We start from the raw sequence: 14,809 nt of genomic DNA, 5'->3' as shown, positions 1-14,809 counted from the left end.
GGAGCTGGAACGACACTGGGAGGGGAGGACAGTGAGCAGAGTTGGAGACTGGTAGGAGAGGGGTGGATGGAGCTGGAAGGAGACTAGGATGGGAGGACAGTGAGCAGAGTTGGAGACTGGGAGGAGAGGGGTGGATAGAGCTGGCAAGAGGCTGGGAGGGGAGGAGAGGGGTGGATGGAGCTGGAAAGAGACTGGGAGGGGAGCTGGAAAGAGACTGGGAGGGGAGGACAGTGAGCAGAGTTGGAGACTGGGAGGAGAGGGGTGGATAGAGCTGGCAAGAGGCTGGGAGGGGAGGAGAGGGGTGGATGGAGCTGGAAAGAGACTGGGAGGGGAGCTGGAAAGAGACTGGGAGGGGAGGACAGTGGGCAGAGTTGGAGACTGGCAGGAGAGGGGTGGATGGAGCTGGATAGAGATTGGGAGGGGTGGACAGTGAGCAGAGTTGGAGACTGGGAGGAGAGAGGGGGAGCTGGAAAGAGACTGGGAGGGGTGGACAGTGAGCAGAGTTGGAGACTGGGAGGAGAGGGGTGGATGCAGCAGAAAGAGACTGGGAGGGGAGTTGGAAAGAGACTGGGAGGGGAGGACAGTGAGCAGAGATCGAGAGTGGGAGGAGAGGGGTGGATGGAGCTGGAAAGAGACTGGGAGGGGAGGAGAGAGGGGTGGATGGATCTGGAAAGAGACTGGGAGGGGAGGACAGTGAGCAGAGTTGGAGACTGGGAGAAGAGGGATGGATGGAGCTGAAAAGAGACTGGGAGGGGAGGGGAGGGGTGGATGGAGCTGGAAAGAGACTGGGAGGGGAAGACAGTGAGCGGAGTTGCAGACTGGGAGGAGAGGGGTGGATGGAGCTGGAAATAGACTGGGAGGGGAGGACAGTGAGCAGAGTTGGAGAGTGGGAGGAGAGGGGTGGATAGAGCTGGAAAGAGACTGGGAGGAGAGGGGTGGATGGAGCTGGAAAGAGACTTGGAGGGGAAGACAGTGAGCGGAGTTGCAGACTGGGAGGAGAGGGGAAGATGGAGCTGGAAAGAGATTGGGAGGGGAGGACAGTGAGCAGAGTTGGAGACTGGGAGGAGATGGGTGGATGGAGCTGGAAAGAGACTGGGAGGGGAGGACAGTGAGAAGAGTTGGAGACTGGGAGGAGAGGGGTGGATGGAGCTGGAAAGAGACTGGGAGGGGAGCTGGAAAGACACTGGGAGGGGAGGACAGTGAGCAGAGTTGGAGACTGGGAGCAGAGGGGCAGATGGAGCTGTAAAGAGACTGGGAGGGGAGGACAGTGAGCAGAGTTGGAGACTGGGAGGAGAGGGGTGGATGGAGCTGGAAAGAGACTGGGAGGGGAGGGGTGGATGGAGTTGGAAAGAGACCGGGAGGACAGGACAGTGAGCAGAGTTGGAAACTGGGAGGAGAGGGACAGATAGAGCTGGCAAGAGACTGGGAGGGGAGGAGAAGGGTGGATGGAGCTGGAAAGAGACTGGGAGGGGAGGATAGTGAGCAGAGTTGGAGACTGGGAGGAGAGGGGTGGATGGAGCTGGAAAGAGACTGGGAGGGGAGGACAGTGAGCAGAGTTGGAGACTGGGAGGAGGGGGTGGATAGAGCTGGCAAGAGACTGGGAGGGGAGGAGAGGGGTGGATGGAGCTGGAAAGAGACTGGGAGGGGAGCTGGAAAGAGACTGGGAGGGGAGGACAGTGAGCAGAGTTGGAGACTGGCAGGAGAGGGGTGGATGGAGCTGGATAGAGATTGGGAGGGGTGGACAGTGAGCAGAGTTGGAGACTGGGAGGAGAGAGGGGGAGCTGGAAAGAGACTGGGAGGGGAGGACAGTGAGCAGAGTTGGAGACTGGGAGGAGAGGGGTGGATAGAGCAGAAAGAGACTGGGAGGGGAGGTGGAAAGAGACTGGGAGGGGAGGACAGTGAGCAGAGTTGGAGACTGGGAGGAGAGGGGTAGATGGAGCTGGAAAGAGACTGGGAGGAGAGGAGAGAGGGGTGGATGGAGCTGGAAAGAGACTGGGAGGGGAGGACAGTGAGCAGAGTTCGAGAGTGGGAGGAGAGGGGTGGATGGAGCTGAAAAGAGACTGGGAGGGGAGGGAAGGGGTGGATGGAGCTGGAAAGACACTGGGAGGGGAAGACAGTGAGCGGAGTTGCAGACTGGGAGGAGGGGGTGGATGGAGCTGGAAATAGACTGGGAGGGGAGGACAGTGAGCAGAGTTGGAGAGTGGGAGGAGAGGGGTGGATGGAGCTGGAAAGAGATTGGGAGGGGAGGACAGTGAGCAGAGTTGGAGACTGGGAGGAGATGGGTGGATGGAGCTGGAAAGAGACTGGGAGGGGAGGACAGTGAGAAGAGTTGGAGACTGGGAGGAGAGGGGTGGATGGAGCTGGAAAGAGACTGGGAGGGGAGCTGGAAAGACACTGGGAGGGGAGGACAGTGAGCAGAGTTGGAGACTGGGAGCAGAGGGGCAGATGGAGCTGTAAAGAGACTGGGAGGGGAGGACAGTGAGCAGAGTTGGAGACTGGGAGGAGAGGGGTGGATGGAGCTGGAAAGAGACTGGGAGGGGAGGGGTGGATGGAGTTGGAAAGAGACCAGGAGGACAGGACAGTGAGCAGAGTTGGAGACTGGGAGGAGAGGGACAGATAGAGCTGGCAAGAGACTGGGAGGGGAGGAGAAGGGTGGTTGGAGCTGGAAAGAGACTGGGAGGGGAGGACAGTGAGCAGAGTTGGAGACTGGGAGGAGAGGGGTGGATGGAGCTGGAAAGAGACTGGGAGGGGAGGACAGTGAGCAGAGTTGGAGACTGGGAGGAGAGGGGTGGATAGAGCTGGCAAGAGACTGGGAGGGGAGGAGAGGGGTGGATGGAGCTGGAAAGAGACTGGGAGGGGAGGACAGTGAGCAGAGTTGGAGACTGGGAGGAGAGGGGTGGATGGAGCTGGAAAGAGACTGGGAGGGGAGGACAGTGAGCAGAGTTGGAGACTGGGAGGAGAGGGGTGGATAGAGCTGGCAAGAGACTGGGAGGGGAGGAGAGGGGTGGATGGAGCTGGAAAGAGACTGGGAGGGGAGCTGGAAAGAGACTGGGAGGGGAGGACAGTGAGCAGAGTTGGAGACTGGCAGGAGAGGGGTGGATGGAGCTGGATAGAGATTGGGAGGGGTGGACAGTGAGCAGAGTTGGAGACTGGGAGGAGAGAGGGGGAGCTGGAAAGAGACTGGGAGGGGAGGACAGTGAGTAGAGTTGGAGACTGGGAGGAGAGGGGTGGATGGAGCAGAAAGAGACTGGGAGGGGAGGTGGAAAGAGACTGGGAGGGGAGGACAGTGAGCAGAGTTGGAGACTGGGAGGAGAGGGGTAGATGGAGCTGGAAAGAGACTGGGAGGAGAGGAGAGAGGGGTGGATGGAGCTGGAAAGAGACTGGGAGGGGAGGACAGTGAGCAGAGTTCGAGAGTGGGAGGAGAGGGGTGGATGGAGCTGGAAAGAGACTGGGAGGGGAGGAGAGAGGGGTGGATGGATCTGGAAAGAGACTGGGAGGGGAGGACAGTGAGCAGAGTTGGAGACTGGGAGGAGAGGGGTGGATGGAGCTGGAAAGAGACTGGGAGGGGAGGGGTGGATGGAGTTGGAAAGAGACCGGGAGGACAGGACAGTGAGCAGAGTTGGAGACTGGGAGGAGAGGGGTGGATGGAGCTGGAAAGAGACTGGGAGGGGAGGACAGTCAGCAGAGTTGGAGACTGGGAGGAGAGGGGTGGATAGAGCTGGCAAGAGACTGGGAGGAGAGGGGTGGATGGAGCTGGAAAGAAACTGGGAGGAGAGGGGTGGATGGAGCTGGAAAGAGACCAGGAGGACAGGACAGTGAGCAGAGTTGGAAACTGGGAGGAGAGGGGCAGATAGAGCTGGCAAGAGACTGGGAGGGGAGGAGAAGGGTGGATGGAGCTGGAAAGAGACTGGGAGGGGAGGACAGTGAGCAGAGTTGGAGACTGGGAGGAGAGGGGTGGATGGAGCTGGAAAGAGACTGGGAGGGGAGCTGGAAAGAGACTGGGAGGTGAGGACAGTGAGCAGAGTTGGAGACTGGGAGGAGAGGGGTGGATGGTGCTGGAAAGAGACCGGGAGGGGAGGACAGTGAGCAGAGTTGGAGACTGGTAGGAGAGGGGTGGATGGAGCTGGAAGGAGACTAGGATGGGAGGACAGTGAGCAGAGTTGGAGACTGGGAGGAGAGGGGTGGATAGAGCTGGAAAGAGACTGGGAGGGGAGGACAGTGAGCAGAGTTGGAGACTGGGAGGAGAGAGGGGGAGCTGGAAAGAGACTGGGAGGGGAGGACAGTGAGCAGAGTTGGAGACTGGGAGGAGAGGGGTGGATGGTGCTGGAAAGAGACCGGGAGGGGAGGACAGTGAGCAGAGTTGGAGACTGGTAGGAGAGGGGTGGATGGAGCTGGAAGGAGACTAGGATGGGAGGACAGTGAGCAGAGTTGGAGACTGGGAGGAGAGGGGTGGATAGAGCTGGAAAGAGACTGGGAGGGGAGGACAGTGAGCAGAGTTGGAGACTGGGAGGAGAGAGGGGGAGCTGGAAAGAGACTGGCAGGGGAGGACAATGAGCAGAGTTGGAGTCTGGGAGGATAGGGTGGATGGAGCTGGAAAGAGACTGGGAGGGGAGGACAATGAGCAGAGTTGGAGACTGGGAGGAGAGGGGTGGATGGAGCTGGAAAGAGACTGGGAGGGGAGGACAGTGAGCAGAGTTGGAGACTGAAAGGAGAGGGGTGGATGGAGCTGGAAAGAGATTGGGAGGGGAGGACAGTGAGCAGAGTTGGAGACTGGGAGGAGAGGGCTGGATGGAGCTGGAAAGAGACTGGGAGGGGAGGACAGTGAGCAGAGTTGGAGACTGGGAGGAGAGGGGTGGATGGAGCTGTAAAGAGACTGGGAGGGGAGGACAGTGAGCAGAGTTGGAGACTGGGAGGAGAGGGGTGGATGGAGCTGGAAAGAGACTGGGAGGGGAGGGGTGGATGGAGTTGGAAAGAGACCGGGAGGACAGGACAGTGAGCAGAGTTGGAGACTGGGAGGAGAGGGGTGGATGGAGCTGGAAAGAGACTGGGAGGGGAGGACAGTCAGCAGAGTTGGAGACTGGGAGGAGAGGGGTGGATGGAGCTGGAAAGAGACTGGGAGGGGAGGGGTGGATGGAGTTGGAAAAAGGCTGGGAGGACAGGACAGTGAGCAGAGTTGGAAACTGGGAGGAGAGGGGCAGATAGAGCTGGCAAGAGACTGGGAGGGGAGGAGAAGGTTGGATGGAGCTGGAAAGAGACTGGGAGGGGAGGACAGTGAGCAGAGTTGGAGACTGGGAGGAGAGGGGTGGATGGAGCTGGAAGGAGACTGGGAGGGGAGGACAGTGAGCAGAGTTGGAGACTGGGAGGAGAGGGTGGATGGAGCTGGAAAGAGACTGGGAGGGGAGGACAATGAGCAGAGTTGGAGACTGGGAGGAGAGGGGTGGATGGAGCTGGAAAGAGACTGGGAGGGGAGGACAGTGAGCAGAGTTGGAGACTGGGAGGAGAGGGGTGGATGGAGCTGGAAAGAGACTGGGAGGGGAGGACAGTGAGCAGAGTTGGAGACTGGGAGGAGAGGGGCAGATAGAGCTGGCAAGAGACTGGGAGGGGAGGAGAAGGGTGGATGGAGCTGGAAAGAGACTGGGAGGGGAGGACAGTGAGCAGAGTTGGAGACTGGGAGGAGAAGGGTGGATGGAGCTGGAAATAGACTGGGAGGGGAGGACAGTGAGCAGAGTTGGAGAATGGGAAGAGAGGGGTGGATAGAGCTGGAAAGAGACTGGGAGGAGAGGGGTGGATGGAGCTGGAAAGAGACTGGGAGGGGAAGACAGTGAGCAGAGTTGGGGACTGGGAGGCGAGGGGTGGTTGGAGCTGGAAAGAGACAGGGAGGGGAGGACAGTGAGCAGAGTTGGATACTGGGAGGAGAGGGTTGGATAGAGCTGGCAAGAGACTGGGAGGGGAGGAGAAGGGTGGATGGAGCTGGAAAGAGACTGGGAGGGGAGCTGGAAAGAGACTGGGAGGGGAGGACAGTGAGCGGAGTTGCAGACTGGGAGGAGAGGGGTGCATGGAGCTGGCAAGAGATTGGGAGGGGAGGACAGTGAGCAGAGTTGGAGACTGGGAGGAGAGGGGTGGATGGAGCTGGAAAGAGACTGGGAGGGGAGGACAGTGAGCAGAGTTGGAGACTGGGAGGAGGGGGTGGATGGAGCTGGAAAGACACTGGGAGGGGAGGACAGTCAGCAGAGTTGGAGACTGGGAGGAGAGGGGTGGATGGAGCTGGAAAGAGACTGGGAGGGGAGGGGTGGATGGAGTTGGAAAGAGACCGGGAGGACAGGACAGTGAGCAGAGTTGGAAACTGGGAGGAGAGGGGCAGATAGAGCTGGCAAGAGACTGGGAGGGGAGGAGAAGGGTGGATGGAGCTGGAAAGAGACTGGGAGGGGAGGACAGTGAGCAGAGTTGGAGACTGGGAGGAGAAGGGTGGATGGAGCTGGAAAGAGATTGGGAGGGGAGGACAGTGAGCAGAGTTAGAGACTGGGAGGAGAGATGGGGAGCTGGAAAGAGACTGGGAGGGGAGAACAGTGAGCAGAGTTGGAGACTGGGAGGAGAGGGGTGGATGGAGCTGGCAAGAGACTGGGAGGGGAGGAGAAGGGTGGATGGAGCTGGAAAGAGACTGGGAGGGGAGGACAGTGAGCAGAGTTGGAGACTGGGAGGAGAGGGGTGGATGGAGCTGGAAAGAGAATGGGAGGGGAGGAGAGAGGGGTGGATGGAGCTGGAAAGAGACTGGGAGGGGAGGACAATGAGCAGAGTTGGAGACTGGGAGGAGAGGGGTGGATGGAGCTGTAAAGAGACTGGGAGGGGAGGACAGTGAGCAGAGTTGGAGACTGGGAGGAAAGGGGTGGATGGAGCTGGAAAGAGACTGGGAGGGGAGGACAGTGAGCAGAGTTGGAGACTGGGAGGAGAGTGGTGGATGGAGCTGGACAGAGACTGGGAGGGGAGGATAGTGAGCAGAGTTGGAGACTGGGAGGAGAGGGGTGGATGGAGCTGGAAAGAGACTGGGAGGGGAGGACAATGAGCAGAGTTGGAGACTGGGAGGAGAGGGGTGGATGGAGCTGGAAAGAGACTGGGAGGGGAGGACAGTGAGCAGAGTTGGAGACTGGTAGGAGAGGGGTGGATGGAGCTGGAAAGAGACTAGGATGGGAGGACAGTGAGCAGAGTTGGAGACTGGGAGGAGAGGGATGGATGGAGCTGGAAAGAGACTGGGAGGGGAGGGGTGGATGGAGTTGGAAAGACACTGGGAGGGGAGGACAGTGAGCAGAGTTGGAGACTGGGAGGAGAGGGGTGGATGGAGCTGGAAAGAGACTGGGAGGGGAGGACAGTGAGCAGAGTTGGAGACTGGGAGGAGAGGGGTGGATGGAGCTGGAAAGAGACTGGGAGGGGAGGAGAGAGGGGTGGATGGAGCTGGAAAGAGACTGGGAGGGGAGGACAGTGAGCAGAGTTGGAGACTGGGAGGAGAGGGGCGAATGGAGCTGGAAAGAGACTGGGAGGGGAGGACAGTGAGCAGAGTTGGAGACTGGGAGGAGAGGGATGGATGGAGTTGGAAAGAGACTGGGAGGGGAGGAGATAGAGAGGGAGCTGGAAAGAGACTGGGAGGGGTAAATGGCGGGACAGGCTGAGTGGAGTTACCTGGCGAAGAGCAGAAACAAGGGGCTGAGATGAGGACTGTCAATGACAGCTGCTTTCTTGGGCCCAGACCTGGAGCTCAGGTCTGAACACAGCAGAGTGGGAACAGTGTCCGATTAATCTCATTCAGCAGAGTTTCACAGCTCGGAATTGCCCACTGCTGGAGCGCGAGAGAAGACAGGAACTGAGGGTGGATCCCACCCCCCCACCCCCATCTGAGGATGGCAGGAGGTTAGGTGGCCCCCACCCATGTAGAGTGTGGCTGACCTTCTCTCCGGCTGGGCGAGCTTACAAAGAAACCTCCGCTTCTAGTTGGCCACCAGTAGTGTCCCAGGCCAATATTCAGTAGTTCAATTTCATACCCGTTTAACATAAACATTTACATTTCAGATAAGTTGCTGACGTATTAAATGCATGAGGGAAGACTTAACTTTCCCGTCCTAGATCAGCAGGTTAAAGTTATGGTTGTGGCGAGGGGGTGCAGTGGCGGATAGCAGGTGCCCCCTGTGTTTTAAGGTGAAAGAACTTGCCATCCCCAGGCACCAGCCTTTGCCTGCGGGAACGGGGATTGTTGAGCACAAGGGAAAGTGGACTTCACGTCAGAGCTGAAGGATCCCAGTCAGCTTCGGAAGTAGAGCAGCAGCGTGGGGAAGAGCGCGAGCCCTGGGCTAAACTCACTCAGACTGCTAACTCGTGTCACCAGTTTACCGCGTTGTTCCTTGGCTTGATTTGGGGAGACGGTCTGGTGTGAGAGACAGAGAGAGAGAGAAGCAGACAGCGAGAGTGACAGCCATGATAGAGACACGGGGGTTGTGGGGGTGTGGGAGTGGAAGGGAGTTTTCAACCCAGCGTGAGATGGGAGCTTCCTCCCTGGTTGAGGGATCTCAGGGACCACGTTGTGAAAGCAGGCGGGTGTTGTAACAGAGCCGGGGGGTCGCGTCAGACAGACGGCTGAGAGGTCCCACCCCTCGTCGCCCGCCGATTCACTCAGGCTGGGGTCGGGGGGAGGGTGAGGCGGGGAGGAAGAGGGACGTGCGGAGACGGCCTCACTCCCGGGGCTCGCTGGGGGGCGGGATCTTGTGCTTGCTGGGCTCCACTCCCCATATCTGCCGGGCGTACTCCGTGATGGTCCTGTCGCTGGAGAACTTCCCTGAGGCAGCAATGTTTTTGATGACCATCTTGGTCCACTCCTTGGAATTCTGCAGGAAGCCAGGGGGACGGGTTAGCTCATACCTGTAACAGCCCCTCTCTCTCTCACACACACACACACACACACACACACACACACGCACACACACACAGAGGAACTGGTCCTCCTCTTCAACCCCAAGGCACTGACCAACCCTGCCTCCCCACAAGACACAGCCCAGACACAGGTCCTTCGGCCCGCTGACTCTCTGCTGACCCACTTACCCCGATCTCACCGTATTCCCATCCTGTCACCCACACACACGCAGGGCACAACCTACAGAGGACAATGAACCCACTGACCCCCGCACTGCGTGACGTGCGTGGGCAGCGGAGCACCCAGGGGAGGAGGCGAAAACTCGAGACAGGGTCGACCCCGGGTCCCTGGAGCTGAGAGGCAGCTGTCTTACTGCGCCACGGGCACAGAAGCGCGCATCCCTCTGGAACTCCCCAACCCACTGTACGTAGACACGCGCAGACACAGGAGCCCTGCGCGCGGTTAAGGAATACACAGACCCCGCGGTCTCCTACGCATGCGGCGAGCCGCCCACACACACTAACCATGTACAAGGCGCTGACGCGGTCCTGGCATTTGATGTAGTCCTCATAGTCAGCAAACACTTTGAACCTGTGGGGGGAAAAGGGCAGAGGTGAGAGGCAGGGTTACTTGGCAGCCTGACCTTGTGGAGGATCACCGCCCTCGAGATGGCGACACTCCCGACCCACCTGCGACGCCTCCCCCACCCCCAGCACACGTTGTGCCGTTCAATACCCACGAACACAGCCAAACCGAACAGCAATCCTCCAGGGCAAGCTGCAAAACACACGGAAAACATAAAACACGGCAAGCACACAAAAGATATCAGGAAAACACAGACACACACAAACAAAATTTAGTCCAAGTGAATGTTGAATTGAGTTGACTTTATTTCTTACATCCTTCATATACAGGAGCAGTAAAAATCTTTACGTTACGTCTCCATCTAAACGTGCAATTTATAGTAATCTATAATAAGTATTATGTACAACAGGACAGTCGATATAACATAGACATACAGTTTCATCAGCATGAACTGATCAGTCTGATGGCCTGGTGGAAGGAGCTGTCCCGGAGCCTGTTGGTCCTGGCTTTTATGCTGTGGTACGGTTTCCCAGATGGTAGCAGCTGGAACATTTGTGGCTGGGGTGACTCGGGTCCACAGTGATCCTTCGGGCCCTTTTTACACACCTGTCCTTGTAAATGTCCTGAATAGTGGGAAGTTCACGTCTACAGATGTACTGGGCTGTCCACACCACTCTCTGCAGAGTCCTGCGATCGAGGGAGGTACAGTTCCCATATTAGGCAGTGATGCAGCCAGTCAGGATGCTCTCAATTGTGCCCCTGTAGAAAGTCCTTAGGATCTGGAGGCCCACACCAAACTTCCTCAACCGTCTAGAGAGAGATGAAAGATGCGCTGTCGTGCCTTTTCACCACACAGTCGGTATATGTACAGACCATGTGAGGTCCTCAGTGATGTTTCTGCCAAGTAACTTGAAGCTGATCACCCTCTCAACCCCAGATCCATTGATGTCAACAGGGGTTAGCCCGTCTCCATTCTTCCTGCAGTCCACAACCAGCTCCTTTGTTTTTGCGACATCGAGGGAGAGGCTGTTTTCTTGACATCACTGTGTCAGGGTGATGACTTCCTGTCTGTAGACTGCCTCATTATTGTTTGAGATGAGGTCAATCAGTGTAGTGTCGTCAGCAAACTAAATTAGCAGGTTGGAGCTGTGGGTGGTGACACCGAGTACAGGAGGATGTTGCAAATGAACACAACACAGCTCGTCTTCTGCTGAGTGACTCCAGCCTGGACGCCACACCACACCATCCCCAGCTCCAACCCCTCTATCCCGGCCGGCTGTAATCAGGCGACACTGCGGCATGGGGCCCAGTCCTTGCTGCAACCGACGGCAAACAGCTCCACCACCCTCCCTGCTGTCCACTAATAACTCAGTGATTCAGGATTTGCGGCAATCCACATTAACTAGGTCCGACAGGGTCTTCAGATCACAAGAAGAGCAACTGCGGTGACCACTCGTGTGATGGTCCGCACCAGGTCCAGTCCCTTCACAGTCTCTCTGCCAAGGGGGAGCTCGCTGATGAGGAAGGTCTAACGCACCAGGTCCAGTCCCTTCACAGTCTCTCTGCCAACGGGGAGCTCGCTGATGAGGAAGGTCTAACGCACCAGGTCCAGTCACTTCACAGTCTCTCTGCCAACGGGGAGCTTGCTGATGAGGAAGGTCTAACGCACCAGGTCCAGACCCTTCACAGTCTCTCTGTCAATGGGGAGCTCGCTGATGAGGAAGGTCTAACGCACCAGGTCCAGTCCCTTCACAGTCTCTCTGTCAATGGGTAATTGCTGATGAGGAAGGTCTAACGCACAAGGTCCAGTCTCTTCACAGTCTCTCTGCCAACGGGGAGCTCGCTGATGAGGAAGGTCTAACGCACCAGGTCCAGTCCCTTCACAGCCTCTCTGTCAATGGGTAATTGCTGATGAGGAAGGTCTAACGCACCAGGTCCAGTCCCTTCACCCTCTCTCTGCCAACAGGCAGCTCGCTGATGAGGGCGGTCTAACGCACCAGGTCCAGTCCCTTCACAGTCTCTCTGTCAATGGGTAATTGCTGATGAGGAAGGTCTGATGCACCAGGTCCAGTCCCTTCACAGTTTCTCTGTCAATGGGTAATTGCTCATGAGGAAGGTCTAACGCACCAGGTCCAGTCCCTTCACAGTCTCTCTGGAAATGGGTAATTGCTGCTGAGAAAGGTCAAAAGCACCAGGTCCAGTCCCTTCACAGCCTCTCTGTCAATGGGAAATTGCTGATGAGGAAGGTCCAAAGCACCAGGTCCAGTCCCTTCACAGTCTCTCTGTCAATGGGTAATTACTGATGAGGAAGGTCTAACGCACCAGGTCCAGTCCCTTCACAGTCTCTCTGCGAACGGAGAGCTCGCTGCTGAGGAAGGTCTAACGCACCAGGCCCAGTCCCTTCACAGCCTCTCTGCCAACGGGGAGCTTCGTGATGAGGAAGGTCTAACGCACCAGGTCCAGTCCCTTCACAGTCTCTCTGCCAACGGGAAGCCGGCTGATGAGGAAGGTCTAACGCACCAGGTCCAGTCCCTTCACTGTCTCTCTGCCAACGGGAAGCTCGCTGATGAGAAAGGTCTAACGCACCAGGTCCAGTCCCTTCACCGTCTCTCTGCCAACGGGGAGGTCGCTGATGAGGGAGTCTAACACACCAGGTCCAGTCGCTTCACAGTCTCTCTGCCAACGGGGAGCTCGCTGATGAGAGAGGTCTAACGCACCATGTCCAGTCCCTTCACAGTCTCTCTATCAATGGGTAATTACTGATGAGGAAGGTCTAACGCACCAGGTCCAGTCCCTTCACAGTCTCTCTGCCAACTGGTAGCTCGCTGATGAGGAAGGTCTAACGCACCAGGTCCAGTCCTTTCACAGCCTCTCTGCCAACGGGGAGCTTCGTGATGAGGAAGGTCTAACGCACCAGATCCAGTGCCTTCACAGTCTCTCTGCCAACGGGGAGCTCACTGATGAGGAAGGTCTAACGCACCAGGTCCAGTCCCTTCACAGTCTCTCTGCCAAGGGGAAGCTCGCTGATGAGGAAGGTCTAACGCACCAGGTCCAGTCCCTTCACAGTCTCTCTGCCAACGGGAAGCTCGCTGATGAGGAAGGTCTAACGCACCAGGTCCAGTCCCTTCACAGTCTCTCTGCCAACGGGTAATTGCTGATGAGGAAGGTCTAACGCACAAGGTCCAGTCTCTTCACAGTCTCTCTGCCAACGGGGAGCTCGCTGATGAGGAAGGTCTAACGCACCAGGTCCAGTCCCTTCACAGCCTCTCTGTCAATGGGTAATTGCTGATGAGGAAGGTCTAACGCACCAGGTCCAGTCCCTTCACCCTCTCTCTGCCAACGGGCAGCTCGCTGATGAGGAAGGTCTAAAGCATTAGGTCCAGTCCCTTCACAGTCTCTCTGCCAACGGGGAGCTCGCTGATGAGGACGGTCTAACGCACCAGGTCCAGTCCCTTCACAGTCTCTCTGTCAATGGGTAATTGCTGATGAGGAAGGTCTGATGCACCAGGTCCAGTCCCTTCACAGTTTCTCTGCCAATGGGGAGCTCGCTGATGAGGAACATCTAACGCACCAGGCCCAGTCCCTTCACAGCCCCTCTGTCAATGGGTAATTGCTCATGAGGAAGGTCAAAAGCACCAGGTCCAGTCCCTTCACAGCCTCTCTGTCAATGGGTAATTGCTGATGAGGAAGGTCCAAAGCACCAGGTCCAGTCCCTTCACAGTCTCTCTGTCAATGGGTAATTACTGATGAGGAAGGTCTAACGCACCAGGTCCAGTCCCTTCACAGTCTCTCTGCCAATTGGTAGCTCGCTGATGAGGAAGGTCTAACGCACCAGGTCCAGTCCCTTCACAGTCTCTCTGCGAACGGGGAGCTCGCTGCTGAGGAAGGTCTAACGCACCCGGTCCAGTCCCTTCACAGTCTCTCTGCCAACAGGGAGCTCGCTGATGAGGAAGGTCTAACGCACCAGGTCCAGTCTCTTCACAGTCTCTCTGCCAACGGGGAGCTTGCTGATGAGGAAGGTCTAACGCACCAGGCCCAGTCCCTTCACAGCCTCTCTTTCAATGGGTAATTGCTGATGAGGAAGGTCTAACGCACCAGGTGCAGTCCCTTCACAGCCTGTCTGTCAATGGGTAATTGCTGATGAGGAAGGTCTAACGCACCAGGTGCAGTCCCTTCACAGCGTTTCTGCCAACGGGGAGCTCGCTGATGAGGAAGGTCTAACGCACCAGGTCCAGTCCCTTCACAGTCTCTCTGCCAACAGGGAGCTCGTTGATGAGGAGGTCTAACGCACCAGGTCCAGTGCCTTCACAGTCTCTCTGCCAATGGGGAGCTCGCTGATGAAGGAGGTCTAACGCACCAGGTCCAGTCCCTTCACAGTCTCTCTGCCAACGGGGAGCTCGCTGATGAGGGAAGTCTAACGCACCAGGTCCAATCCCTTCACAGCCTCTCTTTCAATGGGTAATTGCTGATGAGGGGGGTCTAACGCACCGGGTCCAGTCCCTTCACAGCCTGTCTGTCAATGGGTAATTGCTGATGAGGAAGGTCGAACGCACCAGGTCCAGTCCCTTCACATTCTCTCTGCCAACGGGGAGCTCGCTGAGGAGGAACATCTAACGCACCAGGTCCAGTCCCTTCACAGTCTCTCTGTCAATGTGTAATTGCTGATGAGGAAGGTCTAATGCACCAGGTCCAGTCCCTTCACAGTGTCTCTGCCAACTGGGAGCTGGCTGATGAGGAAGGTCTAACGCACCAGGTCCAGTCCCTTCACAGTCTCTCTGTCAATGTGTAATTGCTGATGAGGAATGTCTAACGCACCAGGTCCAGACCCTTCACAGTTTCTCTGCCAACGGGGAGCTCGCTGATGAGGAACATCGAACGCACCAGGCCCAGTCCCTTCACCGCCTCTCTGTCAATGGGTAATTGCTGATGAGGAAGACCTAACGCACCAGGTGCAGTCCCTTCACAGCGTTTCTGCCAACGGGGAGCTCGCTGATGAGAAAGGTCTAACGCGCTAGGTCCAGTCCCTTCACAGTCTCTCTGCCAACGGGGAGCTCGCTGATGAGGAAGGTCTAACGCACCAGGTCCAGTCCCTTCACAGCCTCTCTGTCAATGGGTAATTGCTGATGAGGAAGATCTAACGCACCAGGTCCAGTCCCTTCACAGTCTCTCTGTCAATGTGTAATTGCTGATGAGGAAGGTGTAACGCACCAGGTCCAGACTCTTCACAGTTTCTCTGCCAACGGGGAGCTCGCTGATGAGGAACATCTAACGCACCAGGCCCAGTCCCTTCACAGCCTCTCTGTCAATGGGTAATTGCTGATGAGGAAGATC

General features: G+C 57.3%; 2 protein-coding genes across 2 annotated transcripts in view; both read right to left on the bottom strand.

Moving 5' to 3' along the window:
- Positions 1-6,218, bottom strand: LOC140193662 (uncharacterized; the record flags this gene model as incomplete). The annotated part of the gene is made up of 1 exon (XM_072250819.1): positions 1-6,218. A coding segment is annotated over one exon (6,135 nt), but the record flags the coding sequence as incomplete, so codon positions are not given.
- A 2,402-nt stretch (positions 6,219-8,620) lies between these two features.
- Positions 8,621-14,809, bottom strand: part of LOC140193661 (glycogen phosphorylase, muscle form-like) — a 154,729-nt gene continuing 148,540 nt past the window's right edge. The window contains exons 16-17 of the mRNA XM_072250818.1: positions 9,418-9,484; positions 8,621-8,867 (exon numbers count right to left, since the gene is read on the bottom strand). Of these exons, the coding sequence (XP_072106919.1) occupies positions 8,715-8,867; positions 9,418-9,484 (220 nt within the window). The 3' untranslated portion in view covers positions 8,621-8,714. The remainder of the gene's footprint in view (positions 8,868-9,417; positions 9,485-14,809) is intronic.

The sequence above is a fragment of the Mobula birostris genome, unplaced genomic scaffold (assembly GCF_030028105.1).
Source record: "Mobula birostris isolate sMobBir1 unplaced genomic scaffold, sMobBir1.hap1 scaffold_686, whole genome shotgun sequence".
Lineage (NCBI taxonomy): Eukaryota > Metazoa > Chordata > Chondrichthyes > Myliobatiformes > Myliobatidae > Mobula > Mobula birostris.
This window is presented reverse-complemented; position numbering and strand designations above follow the sequence as displayed.